General features: G+C 35.9%; 1 protein-coding gene across 1 annotated transcript; it reads left to right on the forward strand.

The window, feature by feature from the left end:
• Positions 1-3,149: 3,149 nt before the first annotated feature.
• TUSC1 (tumor suppressor candidate 1) lies at positions 3,150-4,532 on the forward strand. Its single transcript, XM_081237271.1, has one exon. The coding sequence runs from the start codon at positions 3,267-3,269 to the stop codon at positions 3,879-3,881; it is 615 nt and encodes a 204-aa protein (XP_081093397.1). The 5' UTR covers positions 3,150-3,266; the 3' UTR covers positions 3,882-4,532.
• The last annotated feature ends 21,586 nt before the right edge of the window (positions 4,533-26,118 follow it).

Here is a 26,118-nt window from a genome sequence, read left to right on the forward strand (position 1 = left end):
AGGCATTATATTAAGAAGCACAATGACTGTCACCTCATCTATTCATCTTTTTTCTCTTATGTAAAATGAAATACAAGTGTTGAACAGTTAGAGAATGGGCAGTGAGGGTGTGGAGAGAGAAAATAATTGATAATAATACTTACAAAAAGTCCCCTTTTTAGTCCCCCAAAAACTAAAAAGTTGCTGTTTCAGGGAAATAGCAAAATCAAGTACTCTAAATTACTTACTTCCACTTTTTCTGCTCTTTTACTACAAATTTTATAAACTTAGTCAAGGAATAATCTTTGGCATTAGAGCTTTCTAAACACAAAGTGCACATAGTCCGTTGGCGTTTTTATTTTTATTTATAAAACTGTCACATTTATTATAGGAGAATTCTTACCTCTTTTTCTTGAGTAGGGGTAGCTTAAAGAACAATAATTACAATGTCAGAAAAAAGCAATCTGTGTCCTTTGAGCCTTTTTTCTCTTTAGTAAGCAAGTAATTTTACTGCTTACAAGCTCCCATTTTTCAAAGAAAGCACAAGTGTTTATTTTATGTATATTTTCTAATTAAGAGCTTATTTTTTTTATATTCTCTTCTTTGAAGGATAATTGCTTTTGAATTTTATCATTTCCATAATTTTTTTCTCTAAGATTTCATTTTACTTTTATATATGTTATATTATTTGTGCAATAATATTTTCATATGTAGTCTACTAACAAATAATAGCCAGTAGAACCATTTTTACTAACTTTTGTCCTACTGTATTTAGAAATGCTGTAATGTTCATCTTCAGGTATACAATTCTTGACAATATTCTAAGTGAATTTAAATATATTTAAATACAAGGAATAATTTGGGCAGTGATCATTTTAGTAACTCTATTCCAAATCATCTTTCAACTTAGAGATCACATCCATTGTCTCTACCTCCTATTTGGGAAGATGGGTGGAATCTCCATTAACCCTAAGGTGAATGTTCATTGCTTTGCACAGATAACCTTCATGATTGTGATTGATAATTTTTGCTGGATCAATTTTCTCTCCCCACCCTGGTTTTTTCTTTTTTTTTTTTCTTTTTGCCCTTTTCTTTCTTCCCCTCCTTCCTCTCTTTTAGTAAAATAAAAATAGTTATATATGCCATGTGCCTGCAGAGTGGCAGAATTAGTGGGTTCTGTCTTTTGGGAGTATATACATATAATCAGATTAGTTACTGTAAAATGCATAAAACAAACTGACAATTTTACTGGATCTTCTTCTGCTTAATGAGTTCTACCTGCTTTTCATGATATTTTATATTACTTCATTAATTTATCAAGGCAAAAGAGAGCACTTTGGGGTTGGATCAGGGGTAGAGAGTAGGACATGGAGGCCTTCTCATATAACCAGTGTCAGTGTTCTTTAGGAAACTCAGTATAGTTCATTACAGTGGTTAGGTACAAAAATTTACGAGATATTCTACAAAGGAAACAAAGCAGCTTTAATCTGATAAATTGTAAAAAGAGAATACTAGTAGATTTACTAATGTAAGAGTAAGACGAGTGAAGCCAACAAAAAATAAAAGACACTAGTACTCAATTCATAACACCCAAGGGGTGACTGACTCTTTCTTATGCAGAGTTTCTCTAACTTGTGTGGCATATCTATCTTCTTATCTCAGGGCTCCCTAAAGCTCTTGTCTAAAATCGGGAACTGGGCTTCCCTGGTGGCGCAGTGGTTGAGAGTCCGCTTGCCGATGCAGGGGACACGGGTTCGTGCCCCGGTCCAGGAAGATCCCACATGCCGCGGAGCGGCTGGGCCCGTGAACCATGGCCGCTGAGCCTGCGCGTCAGGAGCCTGTGCTCCGCAACGGGAGAGGCCACAACAGTGAGAGACCCGCGTACCGCAAAAAAAAAAAAAAAAAAGAGTAAAATCGGGAACTAATCACCTTTCCTTACACACCAGCATTTTTTCTTGCAGTCTCTATACACACTATGGGAAAAAACTTATTTTTTGTTCAATAATACATAGAAAAGTTGGTGTATGTCTGCAACAAAGTTTTCACCATCTACTTTTATTGGAAATTAAGAATAATATGGTCTTTTCTTTCATAAAACTAAATTTATATTTCTTGAAATTCTGAAGTTATATATCCTTTTTGATTTCATGAAATGATAATGACAATTCATTGTGTTTGTGTTTGTGGTGTTTTAGGATAAAAGTTGAATAATTCTGTCTTTTCCCCTAGTTACTTACCTTTGTTTGTACTGTTCAAGGAAAACCCCAGCTGTGAACCAGGTTTCTCAAATGCTCTTCTAGTTCCTTTACTTGTTCCGGTGGTTTGAAGACTTCAGTTAACCTAAGAATTACCTGGGACCTTGTTGAAAATATAGGTTCTGGCTAACACCTCTCTCTCCCATGAGGTTCTGGCATCAGTGTCTTATCCTTAATTTACTTTGCAATTATCCAATTATTGTGTAAGTTGAGTCCCTTAGAAACAAAGAGTGTGATTCATTCAATGAGCTGTATCCACCCAGAAATTTTGGAATTTACTGAGTAAAGTTTCTTGAACGTGTGAGACACATTTTGAGTTTCATAGGTTTTGTTAACAGACCTGAGCACATCAAGTACGTATAACCTTGTTTCTATAGACTTGCAAACAATTTGCCAAGTGGAACCCTGGCTGTCCACAAACTGGGAATTGCCTATATTCTTTTGAGAGCTACCCGTTCCCACTTGAGGGCCTCATGACAGGTGCTCAGCTCCACTCTGTTGAATGTTTCCTTAAGCTTAGAGGTGGGTTAAACCGCTGGGTTCTAAATAAACCCGTTATAGCTTTTCAACGTGCCCCATAAAGCTGTCCCAGAACTTCTCATTGTATTATTATTTGCTTTGAGATTGCCCTGTAAAAAGGCAAGGTAACTGGTGGTTGCGCTGGAGACAGGGCGAGGCCGGCTGGTTCCTGCAGTGCCCTGGCCCACGCGGAAGAGCCCTGGCAGAGCCCGGCCAAGGATACACGCTTTTCCCCGCGCTGCCGAAGGGCTGAGCCGCAGGGCCCTCCCCAGGGGCATTGTGTGTGAGCCCGCCTGGAGATCGCAGGCCCAGGGGGGCAGCTCCACCCGAGGAGACAAGACACGCCTCAAACCGGGCAAACTCCCGGCCTCCTCTGGCCCCAAGCCAGCAGCCGCCGCCCGCCACCTCCTCTCCTCCTGCGCTGCTGCCCCGACTGCCCTGCCGGGCCCCGAACTCGCTGGCGCGTGGGCGCGCGGCCCCTCGGCCCAAGGGGCTGGCGGCGCGGTTGGGACGATGTGGCGCATGCGTGGTGGCGCCACCAGGCGCGGGAGCTGCGGCGGAGGGGACAGCAGCGGGCAGGGCCGCCCGGGCCGCGTTCGTGGGGGAGGCGGCAGCGGGGGCTGGCGAGGCCGCGCGGGCGGCGCCCGACAGCAGCTGGAGGAGCGGTTCGCAGACTTGGCGGCGAGCCACCTAGAGGCCATCCGCGCGCGGGACGAGCGGGACCGACAGAACGCGCGGCTGCGTGAGGAGAACGCCCGACTGCGGCTCGAGAACCGGCGGCTGAAGCGCGAGAACCGCAGCCTCTTCCGTCAGGCCTTGCGGCTCCCCGGCGAGGGTGGTGACGGGGCGTACGCGGAGGCGGCGAGGGCGACCCCGGGCCCCGAGGAGGCCAGCACGAACAGGAGGGCTAGGGGCGGCGGCCCCGAGGACGAGCAGGGCAGCCCCAGGGCCCTGAGAGCCCGGCTTGAGAAGCTGGAAGCCATGTACCGCCGGGCCCTGCTGCAGTTGCACCTCGAACAGCGGGGGCCGCGCCCGCGTGGGGACAAGGAGGAGCCCTGTCCACGCAGATCCGACTCAGGCCAGCGAACCCCGGAGCCCGAGCCCGAACCCTCGGAACCCTTGCTGTAGCCCGAGGCCGCAGCCGGGGGGAGGCGGGGCTTCGCGCGGGCCCCTCCTCCTCCGTTCATGGTTGCTCCCAGCTAGCGCGCGCCTGAGCCGCGCGCTCCCGCCTCCTGCCCGGCCCGGCCACTTCCGGGGGCGCGTCGCGTTCGGCCGGTAGAGGCTGAGAAGGGCGCGGGGCCGTTTGAGTCCCCAGTCCCCAAGTGTACAGATCAACCTTCTCTGGCCCCCGCTCGTTTCCTTGGAGAGAGGCCAGGCGGCGGAGGGGCGGGTTTTAAAACAGCAAGAAATGGGTGCCAGTCAACACGTCCTAATGCCTGAAGTTTTCTGAGTGTTGTGAGGACCTGTGGTATTTTTTCCCTCTGTTTTGGTTCTTTGAGGGATGAATAATACATTTTGAATCTGTTGAGTCTGTTCATTCTTAAGTCTCCCAAAGCCTCCAGCCGCTCTCTCTTATGTGGCCAACATTCTAAGTATTTAGCTTGTTTTTATAAGTCGGTGTTACTTGGGTAGCCTATGAAGTACCACCCTTTTATGAAAAAGGTGATATATATAATTTAGAAACTCATGTCTGCCCTGGCTCTAGTCCTTATACATCTAATATATAATGATTTGTTTACCCCACTCTGCCCCCCACCCCCAGCCCTGGGAATTTTTAAACTATCTGCCTATAGTAATTCTTTGATCGGCAAATAAATTTGGTGCACTAAAAATAACCTAAAGCTATCCCACGACTATTATTTAAAGTGTGTGAAATGTTTACACGTTTCTTTAAGAAATATACATGTATGTATATATTATACCTATTTTTAATATCTGAACTTGATTAGCCTTTGTAAACTCATTTTCTTTTCGCTTTATGAAACAGTGATCTTTTAAAATAATCTAAAGATTAGACAGTCTAAACGTTTTATAATTTTTATACATTTTAGACTTGACAGCATAGCATACAGTTACTTTGCCTAATATTGCTAATGTTTAAGAATTTTTAAGAAATTATGATTTATATGTATATCAGAAGTCCCTAAACAAAGTGATTTAAGTCTCAGTTGTAATTTCAATGCAGGAAAAAAAAGTGATTATCTTAACAGATATTCTCAAATCAGTTGATTGTACTTTGTTAATGAATAACACCTTTGCCTAGTAATGAAGAGGATACCATTGTACCTGATAAAAATCATAGGTGTAAAAGGGTGTTTAAGTGGTGGAGAACACTTCAGTTTAAGGAGGCAGAAAGCAATGAGAAGAGTTTCTGTTACAGCTAGAAAAAAATCATGAGTTAGAATGTTTGTTTTGTTTGTGGAATATTCCAAAAGTTTCATAGCATATATTATAAAACAAGTTGCCGGGGCTTCCCTGGTGGCGCAGTGGTTGAGAGTCTGCCTGCCGATGCAGAGGACCCGAGTTCGTGCCCCGGTCCGGGAAGATCCCACATGCCGCGGAGCGGCTGGGCCTGTGAGCCATGGCCGCTGAGCCTGCGCGTCCGGAGCCTGTGCTCCGCACCGGGAGAGGCCACAACAGTGAGAGGCCCATGTACTGCAAAAAAAAAAAAAAAAAAACAAGTTGCCAAAGAAAATAGTTTTGAATTTTTTTTTCTAATCCTGGGTATTGAAGACACTGCATTTTGCTTAAAAGTAATTGATAGTTTTGAACATTAAAATCTTCCCCTATGACCAAGAAATATGAGAAGAAACTTGGTGAGAATAAGTAGGTATATGAAAAGTATTTCTGTCCCCTTTACGTCATTTTCTAATAGCGAAAGAATTAAAACATTTTTAGGAGGCAGTAGGAATTGAAGAATGGAAAAAAGCCTATTGGCCCTACTTCTCCTTTGGATGTAAATTAGTTAATCTCTCTAAGCCTTAGTTTTCTCACCATTAAAATGAACATACCATCTACCTTAAAATGTTATAAAAATTTTATTGAAATGCTATCTGCAGAATACCTGCTTCAAAATAAGAGATCTATCAATAAGAATTATAATCCAAATTGTGAAATTTCAAGTGCATATTTTACTGTCACTTTACTTTCCTTCTGTATTTTGTTCCTCTATGACTTTATGGGTATTAGCAGATATGTATATTTCGAATGTGTAGACATTTTTCTCTCCTTTTAAACAAACGGGAGATAAAGCATTTATAATAAGGGAATAATACAAAAAGTTTAAAATATTTCCTGATTGTGGCAACTGGCGATTCAAGAACTAAGCAAAATATTTAGTTTAACTAGTTTTAAACACCCTTTGTTTTAAAATCATGTATAAATATGGTGAAAAAAACTTTTGTGATAAGGCACATACACAAATGAGGAATTTTTTTGAGCATAATTCCTGAAAAGTCTTAAAAATTCTGAAACCCAAATGCCCCTATAAATGGGTTAAGGCTCAACTTTGTTGAATTTCCCCAATGATACCTGATGAGAAGTATCATGTAGTAATATAAAAGATGTTTTGTTATATCAAAATATGTACCTGTTTAAGAAATGGGTAAAGTTGATTTTAGAAAAGTTTTGTCTAGGCCCTAGTTTGATCTAAAATAACCTAAAACTACAGAATACCATACTTTGTTACAATGACATTTTCATAACTTCAGATTTGTTGTGCAATGAAAAGAAGGCTTATAATAGAAATGAGCAACAAAAATGTGTGTCATATTAGCAAGCAACTTCAGTGAGGAGGGTTGGCATTTTTTTAATCAGCAATTTTTATTGCTGCTACTCACAAACGTATACCATCTTTATGTTTTTATCTGTAAAAATTAGGATGTAAATCAAAGCAGTATAAAATGGGGTCTTTTGTAGATCATAGAACAAGCTGTCCTTGCTACACTTCTTGAACATAGTGAATATTTGAAGAATACTTGGAAATATTCTTTGTATTGTTTAGACTTAGACATAGATTTGCCAATTTATGAGTATTGCCATGATGAAACTAATCCCAAATTATTCAATAAATTAAATCATCAGTATATACTAAATAATTGTTAGCAACATGATTTTGATCCCAGTGCCAAAATACCATTTTCTATTTTGATTAACGGAACAGATTTTCACTGAGAATTTGTCATAAACTCTTCATGAGTGAATGAAAAAACTTATTAATATTTCTGTTCAGTGATTAATTGATCAATTATAAGTTCTAATTTTTCTCCTATAAACTTGCTTTCCTGATACATATTTTACCTATCTGATACAGACACTATATAAATTTATTTGTGCGATGGAAATATGAACCAAAGAAAACCGATAATACCCACGTCTGACTTTATGAGGTTATCGTGCTCAAATTTCAGATTTTAAAGCTTAAACTAAGATTAGCATCTCTTAATGATTTGAATTAAACTTTGTTGTATTTAATCCATAGGGGATTTTGCTTATTAAAAAATTCATATTCAGAATCGACTTGTCAGTATAGTCTTTGCATTATTCATGTTAATTTATTAGACTTTAGAGAAAATTTGAGAAAGACTTTAGAGAAAATTTGAGAAAGGGGGCTTCCCTGGTGGCACAGTGGTTGAGAGTCCGCCTACCGATGCAGGGGACATGGGTTCGTGCCACGGTCCGCGAAGATCCCACATGCCGTGGAGTGGCTGGGCCCGTGAGCCATGGCCGCTGAGCCTGCACGTCTGGAGCCTGTGCTCCGCAATGGGAGAGGCCACAACAGTGAGAGGCCCGCGTACCGCAAAAAAAAAAAAAAAAAAAAGTAAACTTAGATGTCCTATCTCTTATATTCCATAACTCAGATAATCAGCATTTGCCTAATGGCTATAGGAAAAAAATTATAAATCATTCCAAATATCTTTTCCAATGCTCCTTATATCTAAATGGTTATCAAATCTTAAAACTTTTTGCCTCAAAAATGCCTTTCACAGTTTTTCCTTTTCTTTCATTCATAATTTTGGGCATAGGTTATCTAAGGACCTTTGTTTCATTTTGCATGAGGTAAACACTAAGGAATGCAGATTTATTTTAATTCAGAGGATAAATTGGTGTATGTACTATTGACCAATAATTTTCAAAGTAGGGTATGCAAGTATGCTGAGAGCAGGTTAAAAATCTCAGGTCTTCTATTTACATTTTTACCTCATGCTTTTAAAATTTATTCTTTCTCTGTGTGTTCTAAAGTGTTCTTAGTATAGTAAATGATATACACATTTTGTTATGTGCTTAAAAATATTTATAGATCCTGATAGAGTCTAAAGAATACTACACTGGGAGTCAAAAGCTCATTTGCAGGGTTTGTCATTTATTAGTTTTGGACCTCAAGAATATTACTTAATCTTTTTAACATGGAATTTTTCTTAAATAGGAAAATTGAGTAATAGAATGTATCCAAATATGCATCATAGCTAGGTTTGTTATGAGACTTAAATTAGATATTATAACTAAACTTATATTTTATGCTTTAAAATACAGTACTACCAAAGTAAGAAAATTACTGTTTTTGAAAGATAATTTTTCATGTTCCTTGGCTTTTGGGACAAAGAGAATTAGCTATTAAAGTTATTTTAGATTTTTGACATTTTTTTCAATCTTCACAGCTCCGTTTTTTTTTTTTTTTTTTGGTGGTACGCAGGCCTCTCACTGTTGTGGCCTGTCCTGTTGCGGAGCACAGGCTCCGGACGCGCAGGCTCAGCGGCCGTGGCTCACGGGCCCAGCCGCTCCGCGGCATGTGGCATCTTCCTAGACCGGGGCACGAACCCGCGTCCCCTGCATCGGCAGGCAGACTCTCAACCACTGCACCGCCAGAGAAGCCCACAGCTACTTTTTAAGGTTTAGGATTAATTCATCAGAATTTTTCAGTGCATATCTTTTTGCTTGGCATTTTATACATTTCAAGCAAGAAATCAGGGCAGGTGTGTATCTATCAAGTATAAGGAGGCCACCAAATTAACCTACAAATCCCAAAAGTTATATTAATGAATCTATGTGCTTCACAACCTTTTCTGGGAAGAATAAAAGCACTTTTATTGAGGCACATTAGCACTACTAATAATTCTAAGACCTGAAAATACCTGACTGTGAAATTGATTATGTACTCAAACAGAAAGCTATAATCAAAAGGTTTCTGAATCCTCTCCTTCAACAGTGTTTTTCCCCCATATTATTGATGCAGATGTTGAGTTTCTTAACAAAAATGCGAAATAATTGGGGCTGAAGACTTCCTTTAGCCAAAAAGAAATTTCCACGTTTTTATTAAGCAATATATTTCATAATGAAATAAATTCCATGAATTATTCTTCTGATACCAAGATTCAGCAGCATAAAATAAAAACAAAATGTCCAAAAATAACTCCCAGATATCAAACATTTGCCTTCCAGATCCACTCTCTATTCTTCTCCACCTTACTCTCTTTTTTACCACGTTACTGGCCTCCCTTGGTCCTTGGGTTTCAGGGCAAGATTGGTTTCTGGCTGGATTTGGCCATGGAAATACTAGCAAGAGGGCAGAAGCAGGAAGTAGGGTTGGGTATGGGGTTGCTACAGTTTAGCTGCATCCTGCCTATCAAGGGTCACAGCTCCTATAAGTCTGCCTTCTCTCAGAGCTCTCTTTCTCCAGGTTCTGGTAAGGGCTGTAGCCTCTCACCACTTCTGCCCAAGGGGTGGTGAAGTTTTCCATAGTAGGTATTACTACCTTCAGGGTACTGCTCCATATCCTTTGGTTTCCCTAAACCATACCCAGTTTTTGCAAACAGCCCTTTATTGAACCATTTAAAAATTACTCACCTTCAGTGTGCCATTTTTTTTCCTGTGGGGACCCAGGTTGATTCAATAAATGAACACTGACTACTGATATTGTTATTGATTTGTATACTTTTATTGTATTTAATTTAATGCATTTTGAAGATTCCATGGAGCAAAATGATATATCTCAAAATCTGATCTTCAGTTAATCTAGTTTGATGCTTTCTTGATTTAACTAACTCAAAACGTACACATGAAAATTAGGTTTTACAATTAGATACTAGGTATATATTACTGGTTACAGGGTTTTTAAAAAAATTGTATCCTCAGTGATTCAGTATCATTCAACAGATATTTATTTTTTAATAACTCATGTATAAAATATTTGACCATTAGTAATGCAATCTATGAAATCATTTCTTCCTTTGAAGTGTTTAACATCCAATGCAAAGATGCAGACATATAATGTAAAATAGGAAATCAGGGAGAAAACATTAACGACCCAAAGTAGGAAGAACAGGATTCACATGAAGTGTCATTAGAGCTAGTTCTTAAAAGACACATAGGGTATCAAGTAGATGGGTCTCATGGGATGATTATTTAAGACTAAGGGAACATGAGCAAAGGGATGTGAATAGAAATGTATAGGGAATGCTCTAGGAATAAAAAAAGACTGTGATACGACTGCAGTGAAGGATATAGAGGATTGAGTAAAGCAGACTGTGGTCAAATAGTGAAAGACCTTAAACTCCAATAAGAATTTAATCGTTCAATGGAAAAGAAGTTCTTTGAGCAGGTGATTGATTTAGAAATGTAGAATAGCTCATATCATGATCAGGTGTAGTTTTAAGAAAGATTACACAGGCAGCAGATGATTATAGGAAAGGGGAAACTGGAGGTACAAATGCCAATAAAGAAATTAGAGCAATGGTACATTTAAGAGGTAACAGTGTTTGAACGTGATCAAAATTGTTGGCGAAGAGTATGTTTCTTAATTTGTTTCCTCTGAAAGCAGAGCTTGTTACAAGGCAGTATGTAAAGATGATACAATTATGGGGGAAACATCTACAGCTATAAGAGATAAAGACCAAAGAATAAACTTATAAAAAAGCGTATATTCAAAGAACTAACAAAGACCAACAAAGGAGATTCAAAAGAGTAGCCTAGAAATGTAAGGGGAAATCTAAGAGATTGTAATTCCTGAAACCCAGGGAAGATAGATTTGATGAAAGAATGAACTGTTTAATACTACAAACAAGCAATATGTGATAGAGTCCAAATAAAAAATGGTCTAATTGTCCATTCATCCCTATATCCATAGCCATTATAAAGTAATTTTACAACTCTACCTATGAACAGATGGAGCTTCTTGTTGCTCCTTGCTTTGGCCAATGGAATGCAACTGAACTGACAACGTTTTTGTGTATAGGACTCAAGAGACCATGAATACTTCTATACTTTCTTAGAATCTTGTCACCACATGAACAACGTTAAGCTAGCATACTGGGTGGAATGAGTGTAAGCTGATCACTCTTGTTACCCCAGCCCATGACCAGCCAACTAGCATGCTGGGTGGAATGAGTGTAAACTGATCACTCCTGTTACCCCAGCCAACAGCCAGCCAACTATCTTCAACCAGCCAGTTCCCAGTCAGTCAGCTAAACACACAGATACGCACAAGCCCTGTATAGGTCAACTCAGCCAGGCCCAGGTCAGCAAAACCACTGACAAGCAAACTTGTGATCAACAATTAATGGTTATATTAAGTCATTAGATTTGGGGAGCAAACTGTTAGATTACAAATTGTTGAGCAGTTACAAGGAATTTGGCAATGAATATTTTTAAATAAGTATCTTAAAGAGAGAAACAGAGTTGGAAAAGTTGCTGAGGGTATTATTTGTATTCTGTGTATGGAATGAACTTGAGTATGTTTCAGGAGAGATGCAAATAATGGAAAGTGAGATGAACAGCCCAATGGAAGAAGATATAAAGAGGTAACATGTTCTCATGAATGGATTAACTCAAATGCACAGATGATTAGAATAGGCTGGTAAAGGAACAGATTAAATTCTTATTGAAGAGGAGGTAAGGAGAAAAGAGCAGGTGATAATATAGAGAAAGAATGAGGTTGGAGACAGGTAGATTGAGTGAGGTCATGCCTTTTCAATGAAACAGTAAAATCATTTGTTGAATTAAGTTAGCTGGTTTTCTGTTCTAAAAATGGAGAAAAGTTTCAAACACTGATGAAAGATATTTAAAGTGTGGTCAATTGGGAGATAAATAAAAGGATGGCTGAATGGTTCTGAGAGCCCAGGTGATTCTGGATATCAAGAAACACACTACAAGTGTAGAAATCATATTGGTCATTGGGAGAAAAAACACGCAATAGAAAACTCTGAAAGATAACCTCAAGATGCACAAGAGAACTTTTTATTTCTAAGGTTGGATTTCACTAAGCAGTCTTACTGGTAACTGAATTCTGATGATTTCTTTCTATATGTTGTATATCTTGAATTAATCCTATTGGGATAAGTATAATTAATTAGATCATACATGTGCAAATTTGAAAATGTCATAATTTTGGAGTCTTGGCAGTGTGTGTAGGGTGGAAGAGAGGGACAAAGTGGAGACTTGACAATCAGGACTAGTGTTGGGAAAGAAGTATAAAATATTAATAAGAAATGTAAGGAAAACAGTTCCCTCTCTTTGTTTATCAGGCTTAACATCAGGATTGTGAAGTTGATGAGAAACAGTTCTTGGGTCCTTTGTGCAGAGATGGCAAACTGCCTCTGTATCTGCAGCATGTTGATCAGAGGATGATGTTGATAAAGGCAAAGAATGAGGTACATTTATACAGGAAGGGGAGACTGAATTTTTATGGCAGTCTCTCGGGATTTCCTTTCATTAATCTGCAGTCAGAAGAATCAGTTGGATTCAATGTCTTTACTTATAGCATAGTAATATCAATTCAGAATTGTTGAGAAAATCAAGAGATGAGTGTACATGAAAGTGCATTGAAAATCTAAAACCTGATACAAATGAAAAGGATTTGCTAAAGCTAACGGCAACAATATTTAAGATAACTTTTATTAAAATTTGTTTTTAAATGATACAAGGAATAAGCCTTATCATATTGCTTAAAAATAACTGGTTCTGTCTCAAAATGATCAAAGCAATTAATCTAAAACGTTTGTCATAAGAGATTAAAATAATACCCTGAGTGTTACATGTTATAAAATTGTGGATATACTGTTTCAATGTATGTACACAACATTCACCAAAGAAACCTAAATTCAATTACTTCTAACCCCACCAGCCCTGCATATCTTACTGCTTCTATCATGCAGTGTTTATGTGAACTATTTTTATTATCATTTTTTGTACCATTTGAAAGTCCTTCATGATGAGGATTATTTGCTCTGTTGGTCTACATGGATATTGATAGAGCATAAAGCCAGTGACACATAATTTTTGAACATTGATATGTTCTCCCTGCTATCTTAAACAGGGAAAGAAACAGCGTAATTCACCTACTAGTTTGTATTTTGCATTCTGAAGATCAGGTCTCAAATATATATACAAGGTGAGAAATTTAAAAATAATCCATTCTTGTATTAATGAAGCTAACAATCATTCACTTTTGAGATGTATGTTGAGTACCTGCTCTGTGGCAGGCACTGTCCTCAGTCCCTACCTTGGAAAGCTCGGTAAGAATTGAAGGGAGGTAAATAATAAATATCTTTTTTTCAATCCAAAATAATTTATCATTTTTTTGTTTAACAAAATTTATTTTTTAAGTTTTTCGTTTAAGTATTTCGTTTATTAATTGGGAGGACAAGATGAAAAAAGTTTACACTGAGAGAGGTAATAGCATAGTGGTATGAACAGGTGGTTTTGACTCACTATTACTGAGCCTTTCTAGTTTTCATGCATAAAGCTCTCTTCCCATTTTAATTCCCCTGATCTGTATAAATTCTCACCAACTCATTTAATTTTAGATACAATTTAAAAATGAATATTCCACACAACATGGAAGGATAGTGTCTTCAGTAAACGGTGCTGGGAAAGCTGGATAGCCATGTGCGAAAGAATGAAATTGAACTCTTAAACCATATACAAAAATTAACTCAAAAAGGTTTAAAGCCTTAAACATAAGACCTGAAACCTTAAAACTCCTAGGTGAAAATATAGAAAAGAAAGCTTCTTAACATGGGCCTTGGCAATGATTTCTTGGATATGATACTAAAAGCACAGGTAACAAAAGCAAAAATAGACAAGTAAGATTACATCAGATTAAAAAGCTTTTGCATGGCAAAGGAAACCATCAACAAAATGAAAAAGCAACCTGTGGAATGGGTGAAAATATTTGCAAACCATATATCTGATAAAGGGCTAATATCCAATATATATAAGGAAATCCTACAACTCAACAGCAAGCAAGAAGGAAGGGAAGGGAAACAGGAAGGGAGGGAGGAAGGAAAGAAGGAAGGAAGGAAGAAAGGAAGGAAATGATTTGATTAAAAAATGGGCAAAGAACTTGAATAAACATTTCTCTAAAGAAGACCTACAAGTGACCAATAGATATATGAAAAGATGCTCAACATCTCTATTCATCAGAGAAATGCAAATCAAAACCACAATGAGATATCACCTCATATCTGCTAGGATGGCTATTACCTAAAAAGAAGTTTTTTTTTTAAAAAAAAGATAAGTGTTGAGGAGGATGTGGAAAATAGGAAACCCTTGTATACTATTGGTGGGAATGCAAATTGGTGCAGCCACTATGGAAATAGTATGGAGGTTCCTTCAAAAAATTAAATATAGAACTACCATATGATTTAGCAATCCCACTTTGTATATATATGCAAATAAATTGAAATCATGATGTCAAAGACGTATCTGAACTCCCATGTTCATTGCAACATTATTCCCAATAGCTTAGACATGAAAGCAACCTAAATGTCCATTGATGACTGAATGGATAAAGAAAATGTTTAATATATATATATATTAATATTATATATATATATATATATAATGTTATAAAAGTAGGAAATCCTGTCATTTGTGACAACATGGATGAACCTGGAGAACAGTATCCTAAGTGAAATAAGCCAGACACAGAAAGACAAATACTACATGGTATCACTTATATGAGGAATCTAAAAGAGTTAAACTCATAGCAGCAGTGAGTGGAACGCCAGTTGCCAGGAGGGGGAAACAGGGAGATATTAGTCAAAGGGTACAAAGTTTCAGTTATACAAGATGAATAAATCCTAGAGATCTTACTGTACAGCATACTGCCTGTAGTTAACAGAACTGTATGGCACACGTAAAATTTTGCTGAAAGGGTAGATCTTATAAGTGTTCTTATCACACAAAAAAATAAAGATGTCAGTAGGAAACTTTTAGAAATGAGGGATATGTTTGTGGCATAACTTGTGATGATAGTTTCACAGGTATATACTTATCTCTGAATTCATCAAGTTATATACATTAAATATGTACACCTTTGTGTTTGTCCATCATACCTCAATAAAATAGTTTAAAAAATAAGGTCTTGTTTGCTTTTAGAAGCTTTCACTGAAGTAAGTGAACATTTATCTTGAAAGGTGACATTATATAAATGTACATCATGTGTTTCATTTGATTGTGAATTCTCAAAGGCAAGAATTGTGTCTTATTCACCCTGTATCCCTAATAAGTACCTGGAATATTATAGGGAATAAATAATTATTTTTTACTTTTGAAAAAAAAAAAGAAGTTTCCCAAGCTGAATGGCAGCAGATTACTTTTCTCTTCTTCCAAAAATGTATTTTGAAAGAAGCGAGATGAGTTTTCCTAGAGATGTATCTAATTGTTTGGCAGTAATTTGTGGTCCTTCAAAAATAGGACTAATTATCATCATGTAGGCAGGGGTTCTTAGGTGGCAATTTGTAGTTTTTAGCAGCTTTTTACTTGCAGCATTTTGAAGTTGCTGCAGCAGGAGGTAAAGCACAAAACCATGTTTATTTGAAAGGAAATATCTAAAATGCTATGTTATAGAATCACTGAAGTTGAGTTCAGGGGAAGTGAAGAATGTATCTTTCCTCTTGTTTATATTAGTTAAACTTCCTGTGTATTCCACATAATGGTGATTTAGAATTTGGTTCCTATAATAGCCTCATAAATGTACTAGTGTGTTAAATTGGTATTCACTTACAGATATAGTCTAATACACTGGCCAATATGGTAGCCCATAGCCAGAGGTGGCTGTTGAGTATTTGAGTACTTGAGATGCATAAAGTAAGTGTGAAATACACACTGGATTTAACACGCTTAGTCAAAAAAGCTTAAAATATTACATTAATAATGTTTATATTAATTACATGTTAGAATTATAACAGTTGATATATTGGGGTAAATAAAATATGTTAATAAAATTATTTTATCTGTTTCTTTTACTTTCTTAATGTGGCTTCAAGAAACTTTAAAAGCACACATGTAGCTTGACTTATATTTCCTTTGAATAGTACTGTCTAATAAGTACAGAATACAGTGGGATTATTTTTTCCCCTTGAGAACATCATCTTCTATTACTGGATTACAATGATTTTTATATCGCACAGCTTAGGTTTGTATTCAATTTCTCATCTACTAAAACCAGGAGCTCCATTTAAAGAGAGCTGCTGGTAAGCAGCTCAACACCATTCTGCAGTTTATTATATGTATCAAAAATTTATATATCCCACTTACTTGCAAAAAGTTTTTGCCGAAGCTTACCCACAAAATATATTTAAACACAACAGTTACAAATAAAATCAAATAGAAACAAAACAAGATAGAGGAGGAATAGGTATCATTCTAAAGTAAAATGTTTTCTGTATTTGATTAGTCATTTAGATCAAAGTTTCTTACAAAAGGAAAAGGAAGACGTAGCTATTGTCTTCTTGGCCTTATGGTAAATTACAACAAAAATTTGGAATCATCCATTATTAGAAATTGAACTTTTTATAAGGTAGCCTCTAAAGCTTTCTGAATGGTGAAGGAATAAAATAAAAAGGCAGCAAACTATCTGTGAAGTGAGGAAAATCAGAGCACCTTAAAAATCTATTGCTCCTATATCTAGTTATCCCACTGATGACCCTACTTATGTGGCCTCAGTTATACATATGCATCTTTGCTCTGAAATAATGGTAACATGAATAGCAGCAGTAAGGGCCCTCTTCATCAAATTCCATAGAGTATTTGAAAAACCAGTAGGGAAAATTTTCAGCAATACTATGAGGGATCAAAAAATCCAAGGGTTGCTTTAATCAAAACATAGCTTGAAGTCAATTAAAAAGTTGTGCAGTACAAATGGAGAAAAACATTTTAGCATTTTAGAAGGAAACCTGAAGAATCTATTGAAATGAATCACATATGAAAAAATTTCTTTTAGTTAATTACATACTGGTTTTAGTCAAGTCTGAAACAGAAAATTGAAGTGAGAAGAGGGAAGTAAGGAGAATGTAGTTGAAATGAGAGGTAGTGAGAGCCAGAACTTCCTTGTAAACTGAAAAGAAATTTGCATTTTGCTCTAAGTGTGATTCTAAGCCATTGACTTTGAGTGCTGGAAATATAGAATATCATTTTACATTCTAAATCATCAGTCTGACTGATCTGGGGGCCCAGAGAGAAATCAAGATAACGCCTTTAGAAATAGACATAAAGATATGTTATAAATTCTTGGATACAAGAATTTAAATCTCAGGGAATGGATCAGGGCTGGATATGAAAATTTGGGCATCAATATATAAAGAATAGAAGAAATCTGGGAGTAATTATAGAGAGAAAAAACAAGTGGCCTGAACTCCCAAATATTTGGATCTCACCTAAAGATGCTGAAGTCAGTAAAGAAAACTTAAAAGGAGCAGCTTGTGGAATAGAACAAAAACCAGGAGCATGATACTTCGTGGATGCCAAAGAGCCTATGACAGGGATGGGGGATTACCAAGTGTGCCAAATACCATGAATAGGTTGAGTAAGAAGAGAACACAGAAGCAGCCATGAGATGTGTCACCACCGAGGCCATGGTTGACATTGACTAGGGTGGTTTCAGTGGTGCAGTTTAAAAGAAAGATTGGGAGCTGACAAAGTGAATCCTAGATGCACAATTAATAATAGGTTTTTCAAGACTTTCCTATTAAAGGAATAACAATAACAACAAAATGAAATGATAATAAGCCAATACAGGATTAAGAGAAACTTGTATTTTTATTTTTTTTAATTCTAGGAATGATACAATGGAAAGGGAAAGATGATATTCCTGGAGCATATGAATAGGGGACCAGTGTCCTCTAAAAGAGGAGATAGGGACAAGAGGATGGAAATCTGAGAATATATGAAAAGACTGGCCTTAGAAGAGAGTAGGGACACTTCATTCTTTGTCATAAGAAAGAAAGTGGATAGGGGATAAAGAGATACAGGTGGAGCAGCAGATTTATTGGAGGGACTCTAAAGGCATTACTTTCTTCTTTTTCTGTTTTCTCAACAAAGTGTGAAACAAGGTCAGCGGCTGCAGTGGAAGGAATGGGTCTGTCTTATTACAAAAAGAATAAAGCAATTGACTCTAATAAAGAGAAGGCATCTAAACCTGTTTTTAAGGTCGCATGCTACATTTTTTTTCCTAGTAAACGTGCTGCTATCTACATGATTCTAAATGATTGGAAGATTATCTACAACCCAGATGTTTGATAATTCTGTGTCACTTCTTAACACTGTTGGGTTTATGAGTGAATTGTGGAGGCTGGAATACATGTCACTTCACTCACATTTTCTTTATTTGTTGAGTCATCAGTACTTAGAGCAAATCTGGAGGATAGCCAAGAGATTATCCATATAAAGGCAGGCTGAGGTTTAAAGTAAAAGAAGTTAACATCTGTTCCCCTGAAATAATATTTATATAGAAATCAAACACAGATTTTATTTTTTTATTGCCATAAAAGATATAGAGAAGGCCAGATAAACTCATCTATTTTATTTCCTCAGAGCTACAGAAAATCTGATATCAAAAGACAAACATGAAGATTAGTACTTAAATTGTGATTATCAGATATTATTGCAATTTATTCTCAGGGTAGTACCATTTTTATGTGACAATTTCAGGCTGAACTATAACCTATGTACTAAGGTGGTCATTCTCCACCTGTTGAAACTTAAGGTATGGGAGTTCTTATTCTGGGGATACTGATGAATCTTTAAACATCAGTAGATATAAGGATAATCAAAAATACTACTTTAAAAACATAGAAACCTTCATTTTATTATCTTTTGGCAATAGCTCATATTTGATTGGGTTAATTAGTGTTACAATCCATTCTTTATTATTTATTAGTTACATAAAATCTTTAGATGTATTGTGGAACAATCCCTTTGTAACTTTACTGACTTTTATTGTTGAGGGCTTTTTAAAAATGTGTTTCTATAATAAATATATAAAGTGTTCAATTTGGAGACCTATAAAGCAATTGACTCCTGAAAATCAGTGACAACGTCTAGGTACAACATGATAAATCTTGGGCTCTAGAGTCAGGCAGTCCTGAATTACTGTTCTGCCATCTCCACTGAGTTGTATGTCCTTGAGTAAATCACTTAACCTCTAAACTTTCTCATGTGTAAAACAGGGAAATTAATAGTATCACCACAGTTGTAAGATAAATTGAGAACATGAATATTAAACACGTGTGCAAAGTATTAAACGTGTGTGCAATGGCATATGTGAACAGCAACCTGTGTGGAAGTTTCTTCATGAACGGGTGGTTCCTAGATGCTCTTGTTGAGCTTTTCTTTTTTAATTATTAATATAAAAGTTCATTGTAGGTAGATGTAGTTTGCATTTTATTTCCTAACATTTGATGCCTAAAAATATATATATTTAATATACTGTATATAGAAGATAGGAGACATAATAGTAAAATTTTATACCTATGAACTCATCACCCAGTTTAAGAACTGAAATAAACACAGCTTCATCAACTAGGTGGTCCTTTACTATCTCATGCTCCTGACTGATGGTCAGGGATAACTGCTATTTTAAAGTTTGGATTTATCATTTTCTCTTTTAAAAATACACGCTCATCATATATAAAAGTATCCCTAAAATATGTTTTTTATTTTGCTTTTTTGCTTATGTAGTTTCTGTTAACAGCATTTTTGATCAATATATTCCTAAAGTGTATCCACATGTTGCATGTTTTGCATTTTTATTTTTTATGATTATAAAATATCCCATTGTGCAAATACAACAAAATTTTGTTCAGCCTGTTTGGGGATTATTTGAGTTGTTTCCAATTGTTTTGCTATTAGGAACTATGCTGTATCTTGTACATTGAAAATTAGTGCAGGTGTACCTCTAGGAAAAAGTGGAATTGCAAGGTCTTTTTTCAGTTTTACAAGATTCTATTGTGCTTCAAAGTGGTTGCACCAATTAATTTGAATAAGTGTCATATAAGGTTACTTGGTGATCCATAAACTTACCTTCAACTTTAAAGAAACAATATTTGCTCAGTTACAGATTTCTCCATTCTATCTCTCCATCCATCCATCAAGTCATCTTATTTTTGATGCAGAGTAAGTTGAGGATATCAGTACTCCTCAACACAAAAGACTTCAGCTTACATATTATGAACTAGAGTTCAATATTTGTTTAGGTAAAATAAGCATAGAGAAATGCACAAACCTTATGTGTAACATTTCATGAATTTTAATATATGCATTTATTTCTATAGAAATGGCATCTTTTGTATGTGGCTATTTTTGGGTCATTTGGGTTTTTTCATATAAATTTCAGAATTAACATGTCAAGTTCTGAAAAAACTCTATTAGAATTTTGATTTATAGTACACTGAGTCTATACATAAATTTGGAGGTTTTATTGTCCATGAGAATGGCATATCTCTCCAATTATTTGAATCTTCTTTAATATATTTCAACAAAAATTTATATTTTTTCTATACACCTTTTACATATCTTTTGTTAAACATTTCTTAAGTACTTTACATTTGATAGCTATTATAAATGATAAATAATGATTATGATGAAACTGGTGATGATGATGATTGCCTTCTTTGTTTCTTCCTGGCATACAGAATTTTATTGCATACTGACCATATATTCAAGTACATTGTTAAACTCTCTTATTTTCTCTAACTTTTTTGTAGAATGTTTTGATGATTTTATATAGTAATAATAATATCTATGAATAATTATATTATTAAAAATTCTAATAATTTTATTCGCCTTTCTTCTCTGTGATAACAAGGACTTCCAGAACTCTAAATGGAAGCAGTGATAATGTACATCCTTATCATGTTCTTGATTTTAAAAGGTCTGCTTTTAGGAAGATACACTTTTTCCAAGTCCTTTTTTTTTTCCCTCTATTTTATATTTTGTGAAGGTTTTATAATAACTTTATCGGATTTTTTCATTTATCCACAAAGATTGAGATGATCATACAATATTCTCCTTTAATTTGCTAAGAAGCTGAAATACGTATCAGTGTTGAACCACCCTTCTATTACTGGATTAACTTGGATTAATCATGGTGTACTATCTTTTCTATGCAGTCCTGAATGTAGCTCTCTAATATCCTGTTTATGACTTTTACAGCTAGATCTTGATTGAGATTAGCACATAGTCTTCTATTACTTAAACAGAATTTATTATTATATATTAAAATCTACTTTCTCCATCTCACATTTCCCTCATACCTTTTAAGCTGCTTCCCTAATTTCAACCAGATTATATTTGTCAGGCTTCAGAGTATGTTAAATACTCTCTCAATTTCATCAATTTAACCCATTGTAATGGATTCAAAGTCTCTTAAAGTAGTTTGACATTTTCCCCAGAAATAATGGCATTTTGTGTGTAAAGAAGAGACCTAGAATAAAGGCAATGTTTTATTATTTATTTGGAAAGTTCTAGCAAATGCAGTATATGACCATATGATATTGAGGGACTCCAGAGAAAAAGACAATTTGACCCCCTAGGCAGTCTCAAAATAGACACAGTTTGACCCAAGTTTGTGTAAATCGAAAAAACAAACAAGCAAACAATACTTTTTCTATAATTTAGAACATTTATATGTCCATTTTTCTGTTATTTTATTTTTGTTCTGGAGTCTGAGCAAACAGAACAGCTAAGATGCATTCTCGTCTTTCTAATCATATCTGTATCACATTACAACTATTACGTTTGTCCCTCTTTCCTTTGACCCACTTTTAATACAAGTTTCAATTGTGCTTTGTTAGTTGAAATAAAGGATGCCAGAAAATATCCCCCTATTTGAATCCTGTCCATTACTATTAGAGAGGAGTAGCCTACATCCCCTTAATGAATTACTTTTCACTCTTTATTCTACTGCATTATTTTCTTTCATTAAGAAGATTTGGGGGATAGCAAAATAGATCTGTCCATATATAATCACAAACTAATAATTATAAGTTTTCTTATTTTTTTTATCAATCATGTGTTTTCATAGTAGTATTGACTATGAAATAGGAGGACATATGTCTTTTTTGAAAAGAAGGGGGAATTTGCCTTACAATTAAGTCATTAAAATATTTTTATTATGATGTAGATATAGGTAACAATACAGATATTAAGGTTAATTTTAGTAGTCATTATATTATCATCAGTTTTTAGTTGACCTCTGCTAAAAATGGAAATTCTGAATTCCATTTCTGCTTTTATAATTCTAAGAGAGATTTTTTGAAACAATGTCCTGGTTTTTTGACTTTCAGTACTTTGCAGGTATTTTGGTAGCATTGCTTCAGTATTGTTATATGTCATTGTATTTTTCTTTTTCTTTTCCTTGTGAAATTTTGCTGTCTCTACCAAAAAACAAAAAAGTAAAATTGAGAATAAAGTCTTTTCTTTCTAATCTTCCTAACTTCTTCAAAAAACAGTTATATGTGTGGCTTGTATCAGGGATTACAAAGTGTGAACCCAATATATTGTCTGTCTGATTAATTTACCTATTATGGAAATGGAATCTGGTAGTCAGTCAAATGTAATTACTTCCGCATGTGCCAGGCAGGGCACTGTATTAGGTATTAGGAGTGTTGCTACCAATAAACCATCAAGGAGCTACTAGTAATATGTGTGTGAAATATTTGTATTAGTTTTTCATTGCTGCTATAATAAATTTCCAAAGACTTGGTGGCTTAAAACAGCACAGTTTTGTTTTTTTTTATCTTAGAATTCTGTTAAAACTTCTAACTTTATGTTAGAAGTATGAAATGTTTCAATGGGCTAAATCAAGGTGGTAGCAGGGATATGTTCCTTCTGGAGGCTCTAGGGGAGAATCTATTTCCTTGACTTTTCCAGCTTTTAGAGGCAGCCAATTTCTTGATTCAAGGTGTCCTTCCACCTTTGAAGCCAGCAAAGGCCCAATGGCCAGTGGAGTCTTTCTCATGCTGCGTCACTCTGATATTGATTCTCCTGCTTCCCTTTTTCACTTATAAGGACACTTGTGATTACATTGGGCCAGGATAATCTCCTTATCTGTTATTCAAGATGGTCTCCTTATTTTAAGGTCATTTTAATATTAGTAACCTGAATTCCAACTGCAAACTTAATTTCCCGTTGCCATGTAACATAACATATTAACAGGTTCCAGAGTTTAAAATGAGCACATCCTGGGGGACCATTATTCTGCCTACCATAGTACTCTATAAGTCTAAGTACCATGCCAAGTTTCAGACCTCTAAAATAATGAACTGAAAGTTTCATCTGTAAAATTTGGATCTAAAACATCTTTTTCATTATTCATTACATACAAGTGCTGCAAAACTTTGATTTTGGTTGATTTATTTGGATAATTATCCTTAGTTCTCCAGTTGATTTTGCATAAGTTAAAATAACATAGATTTAAGCTCTTAACTAAACATAAGAGTTCCAGTTTTAGAATTGTATTAATTTTAGAAACAAAAGACAGTAAGGGATACTTATGAATATTAATTAAGTAGGTTCTAAAATAAATTATAAGGAATAACATTTCAGAATCTAAGGACTCAGCTTCTGTATAAGACATATTAAAAATGACAGCTTGGTTTGCCACTACTATTTTTTTTTAATTCCTTCTGACCTTATATGTTTAACTTTTCAGGGTCAAAAAAGAAGTATTAGGTATTTGATTTGAATGTATAAATTTTTAACTTAAGGGTTTCTGGCTTCAACTCTATTAGGACCTCCTAACCTTACAGCTTGATGTGATTTAGTAAGTAGACATGATGGTCATTGTTTCATGTATAAACAAAAAGCCACGTTTTGTCTTTCAAACTAGATTTTAAATTCACTGACACAGTAGAAATAGAAGTTAGAGTGAATATCATGGAATAATTAACATTATATTCATGTTATGATAAAAATTACCATTTTCATTGATGCTGAGCCAAAATAGATTGCAGCATGAGTTCCTAAAAGATCTCAAAGTCCCATCCTGTTTTCTTTCCTCAAGATCTCAGAGTATGGTTTTTGCTAACTCATTGCTTTAGAGAATGTATTTGATGAGGCCTGAATGCTGAAATACGTAGGTCAGTTATGACCTTCACCTCCTGGTGAAGGAGTCTTTATATGTTGAGCATAAATCTGGAGCAAGAGTAATCATAATAAAAGTTTCTTTTAATTGTTAAGCACGTAATGAAACTTTGGGGTACCAGTAGTTTGCATCCTCCTCAGGGCTGTGATGGCTGTAATTTCTGATAAGATACAATACTAAACTGACATTTTCATTTCTCAATTCATCCTATTTCATGAGAGTTTAGGCACCTTGTTTTAAATAAAATTGCATGACTAACTACTGAACCCCAAACATCTGTTGCTGTATAGATTTTGTGTACTCAGTGAACATCCTTTTACTGAGAAATAGCTTCATATTTCTGTTTTGGAAGGGATATATTTGGTCATCAAATTAAACTTCCCATTTTGCATGTTCAACCAACCCAAACTTTGCCAAGAGGTTAAAAAATTCCAGGATCTCTTTATATTTTGCATTAATTACATGAATGGGTTTTACAATTTTTTTATCAGTTATCCCTCATTTTGTTTTGCTTAAAATTTGGTTTATTTGGCTCCTGCGGACTTAGAGAATTAAAAACAACTTGGGTTTGAATCTCAGCTCTTTCTTTTTAAGATGTTTGATTTTTTCACTTCCTTGGATATAAAGAGAAAATAATAACACTTATCTTTCTAAATTGTAATGATTAAAAGAGATGTGTTTAACTGTCTAACATAGTATCCTGTTCATAGCAGATACGCAAGAAAACTTCTTTCCTTGTTATTTTGTGTTATCTTTTTCTTCCCTCTTCTCCTTTTTAGTTACTAGAGTGGTAAATCCAGGTTACTTTTTTGAGTTGCATTGTGTTGTTTTCTGCTTAGACCTTATGGTGGTATAGGGTGAAAAATTGGTTGTTGACATTTATTGTGATGAAATAAAGGATAAAAAAAAGGTTTGAGGACTTCCCTGGTGGCGCAGGGTTGGGAGTCCGCCTGCCGGTGCAGGGGACGTGGGTTTGTGCCCCGGTCTGGGAAGGTCCCACATGCCGCAGAGCGGCTGGGCCCGTCGGCCGTGGCCGCTGGGCCTGCGCGTCCGGAGACTGTGCTCCGCAGCGGGAGAGGCCGCGGCAGTGAGAGGCCCGCGTACCGCAAAAAAAAAAAAAAAAAAAAAAAGGTTTGAGGCTTTGAATACACAATATCCCACAGGAGAAAGGAAAATTAGAGACCCCAATCCTTGTAGGCCAGTGTGATAAATCTTTAATATAGCAACTGTAGGATATATCCCTTAAACCTAGAGAAATATATAAAATAAACTTTTAAATCATGTTAATGGCTTGTTTAGTACCACTGGCCTACTTAGTAGTTATTAATATGTCCACCTACTCATAGACTTTTCACTTGAGAATTGGAATTTCCTTCTCTTTAATTCCTGTGCATCTTAGAAAGCACAGGTGTTCTTGAAATATAATACTGTTGGGTGAGGAATCTTTTGCTAACACAGGCTCAGTGGGGCTATGTGAAACCAAAAAAAAAAAAAGTCTATAAGGAGGCTTGTACACTTTCCTCTTATTATTGCACCTGTGTTAGCATACCTTCAGCTTCAGTTACTTGTTAAAGAAGGAAATTTTAGAAGAAAAAAATTCTATGTACTTCAAGGAGTATAGGTAAAGAATTTCTCAAATTTAAGACATAGGTCCCCAAACCCTAGGTGAAGGCTCACAAACATATATTATTTATTATGTATTTGCTGTGAAGTTTAAACTTCTTAAGTTCAGGGAACATTTTTATTATTATATATTTCCAAGTGCTTCAGGTTATTCCTTATCCTCTGGAAAATTAGTAATGTTATGCTGTCCTTTTTAACAAATAAACATATGAAAATTATTTGAAAATGAAAATCTGTGAACAAATAAATGTAAAACACTATAAGAATAATGATGAATATGTTGGTGATGATGATGGTGATTATGAAAAAGATAATGAAAATCAAGGCTATAGAATTTGATGTGGAGCAGAACTGAACAACTTAGTGAAGAGGTGTGTTGCC

Source organism: Mesoplodon bidens (assembly GCF_964165515.1).
Source record: "Mesoplodon bidens genome assembly, chromosome: 6".
Taxonomy (NCBI): Eukaryota; Metazoa; Chordata; class Mammalia; order Artiodactyla; family Ziphiidae; genus Mesoplodon; species Mesoplodon bidens.

Coding starts and splice junctions, on each gene's coding strand:
- TUSC1 (XM_081237271.1), top strand. CDS start 3,267: ATGTGGCGCATGCGTGGTGGCGCCACCAGGCGCGGGAGCTGCGGCGGA.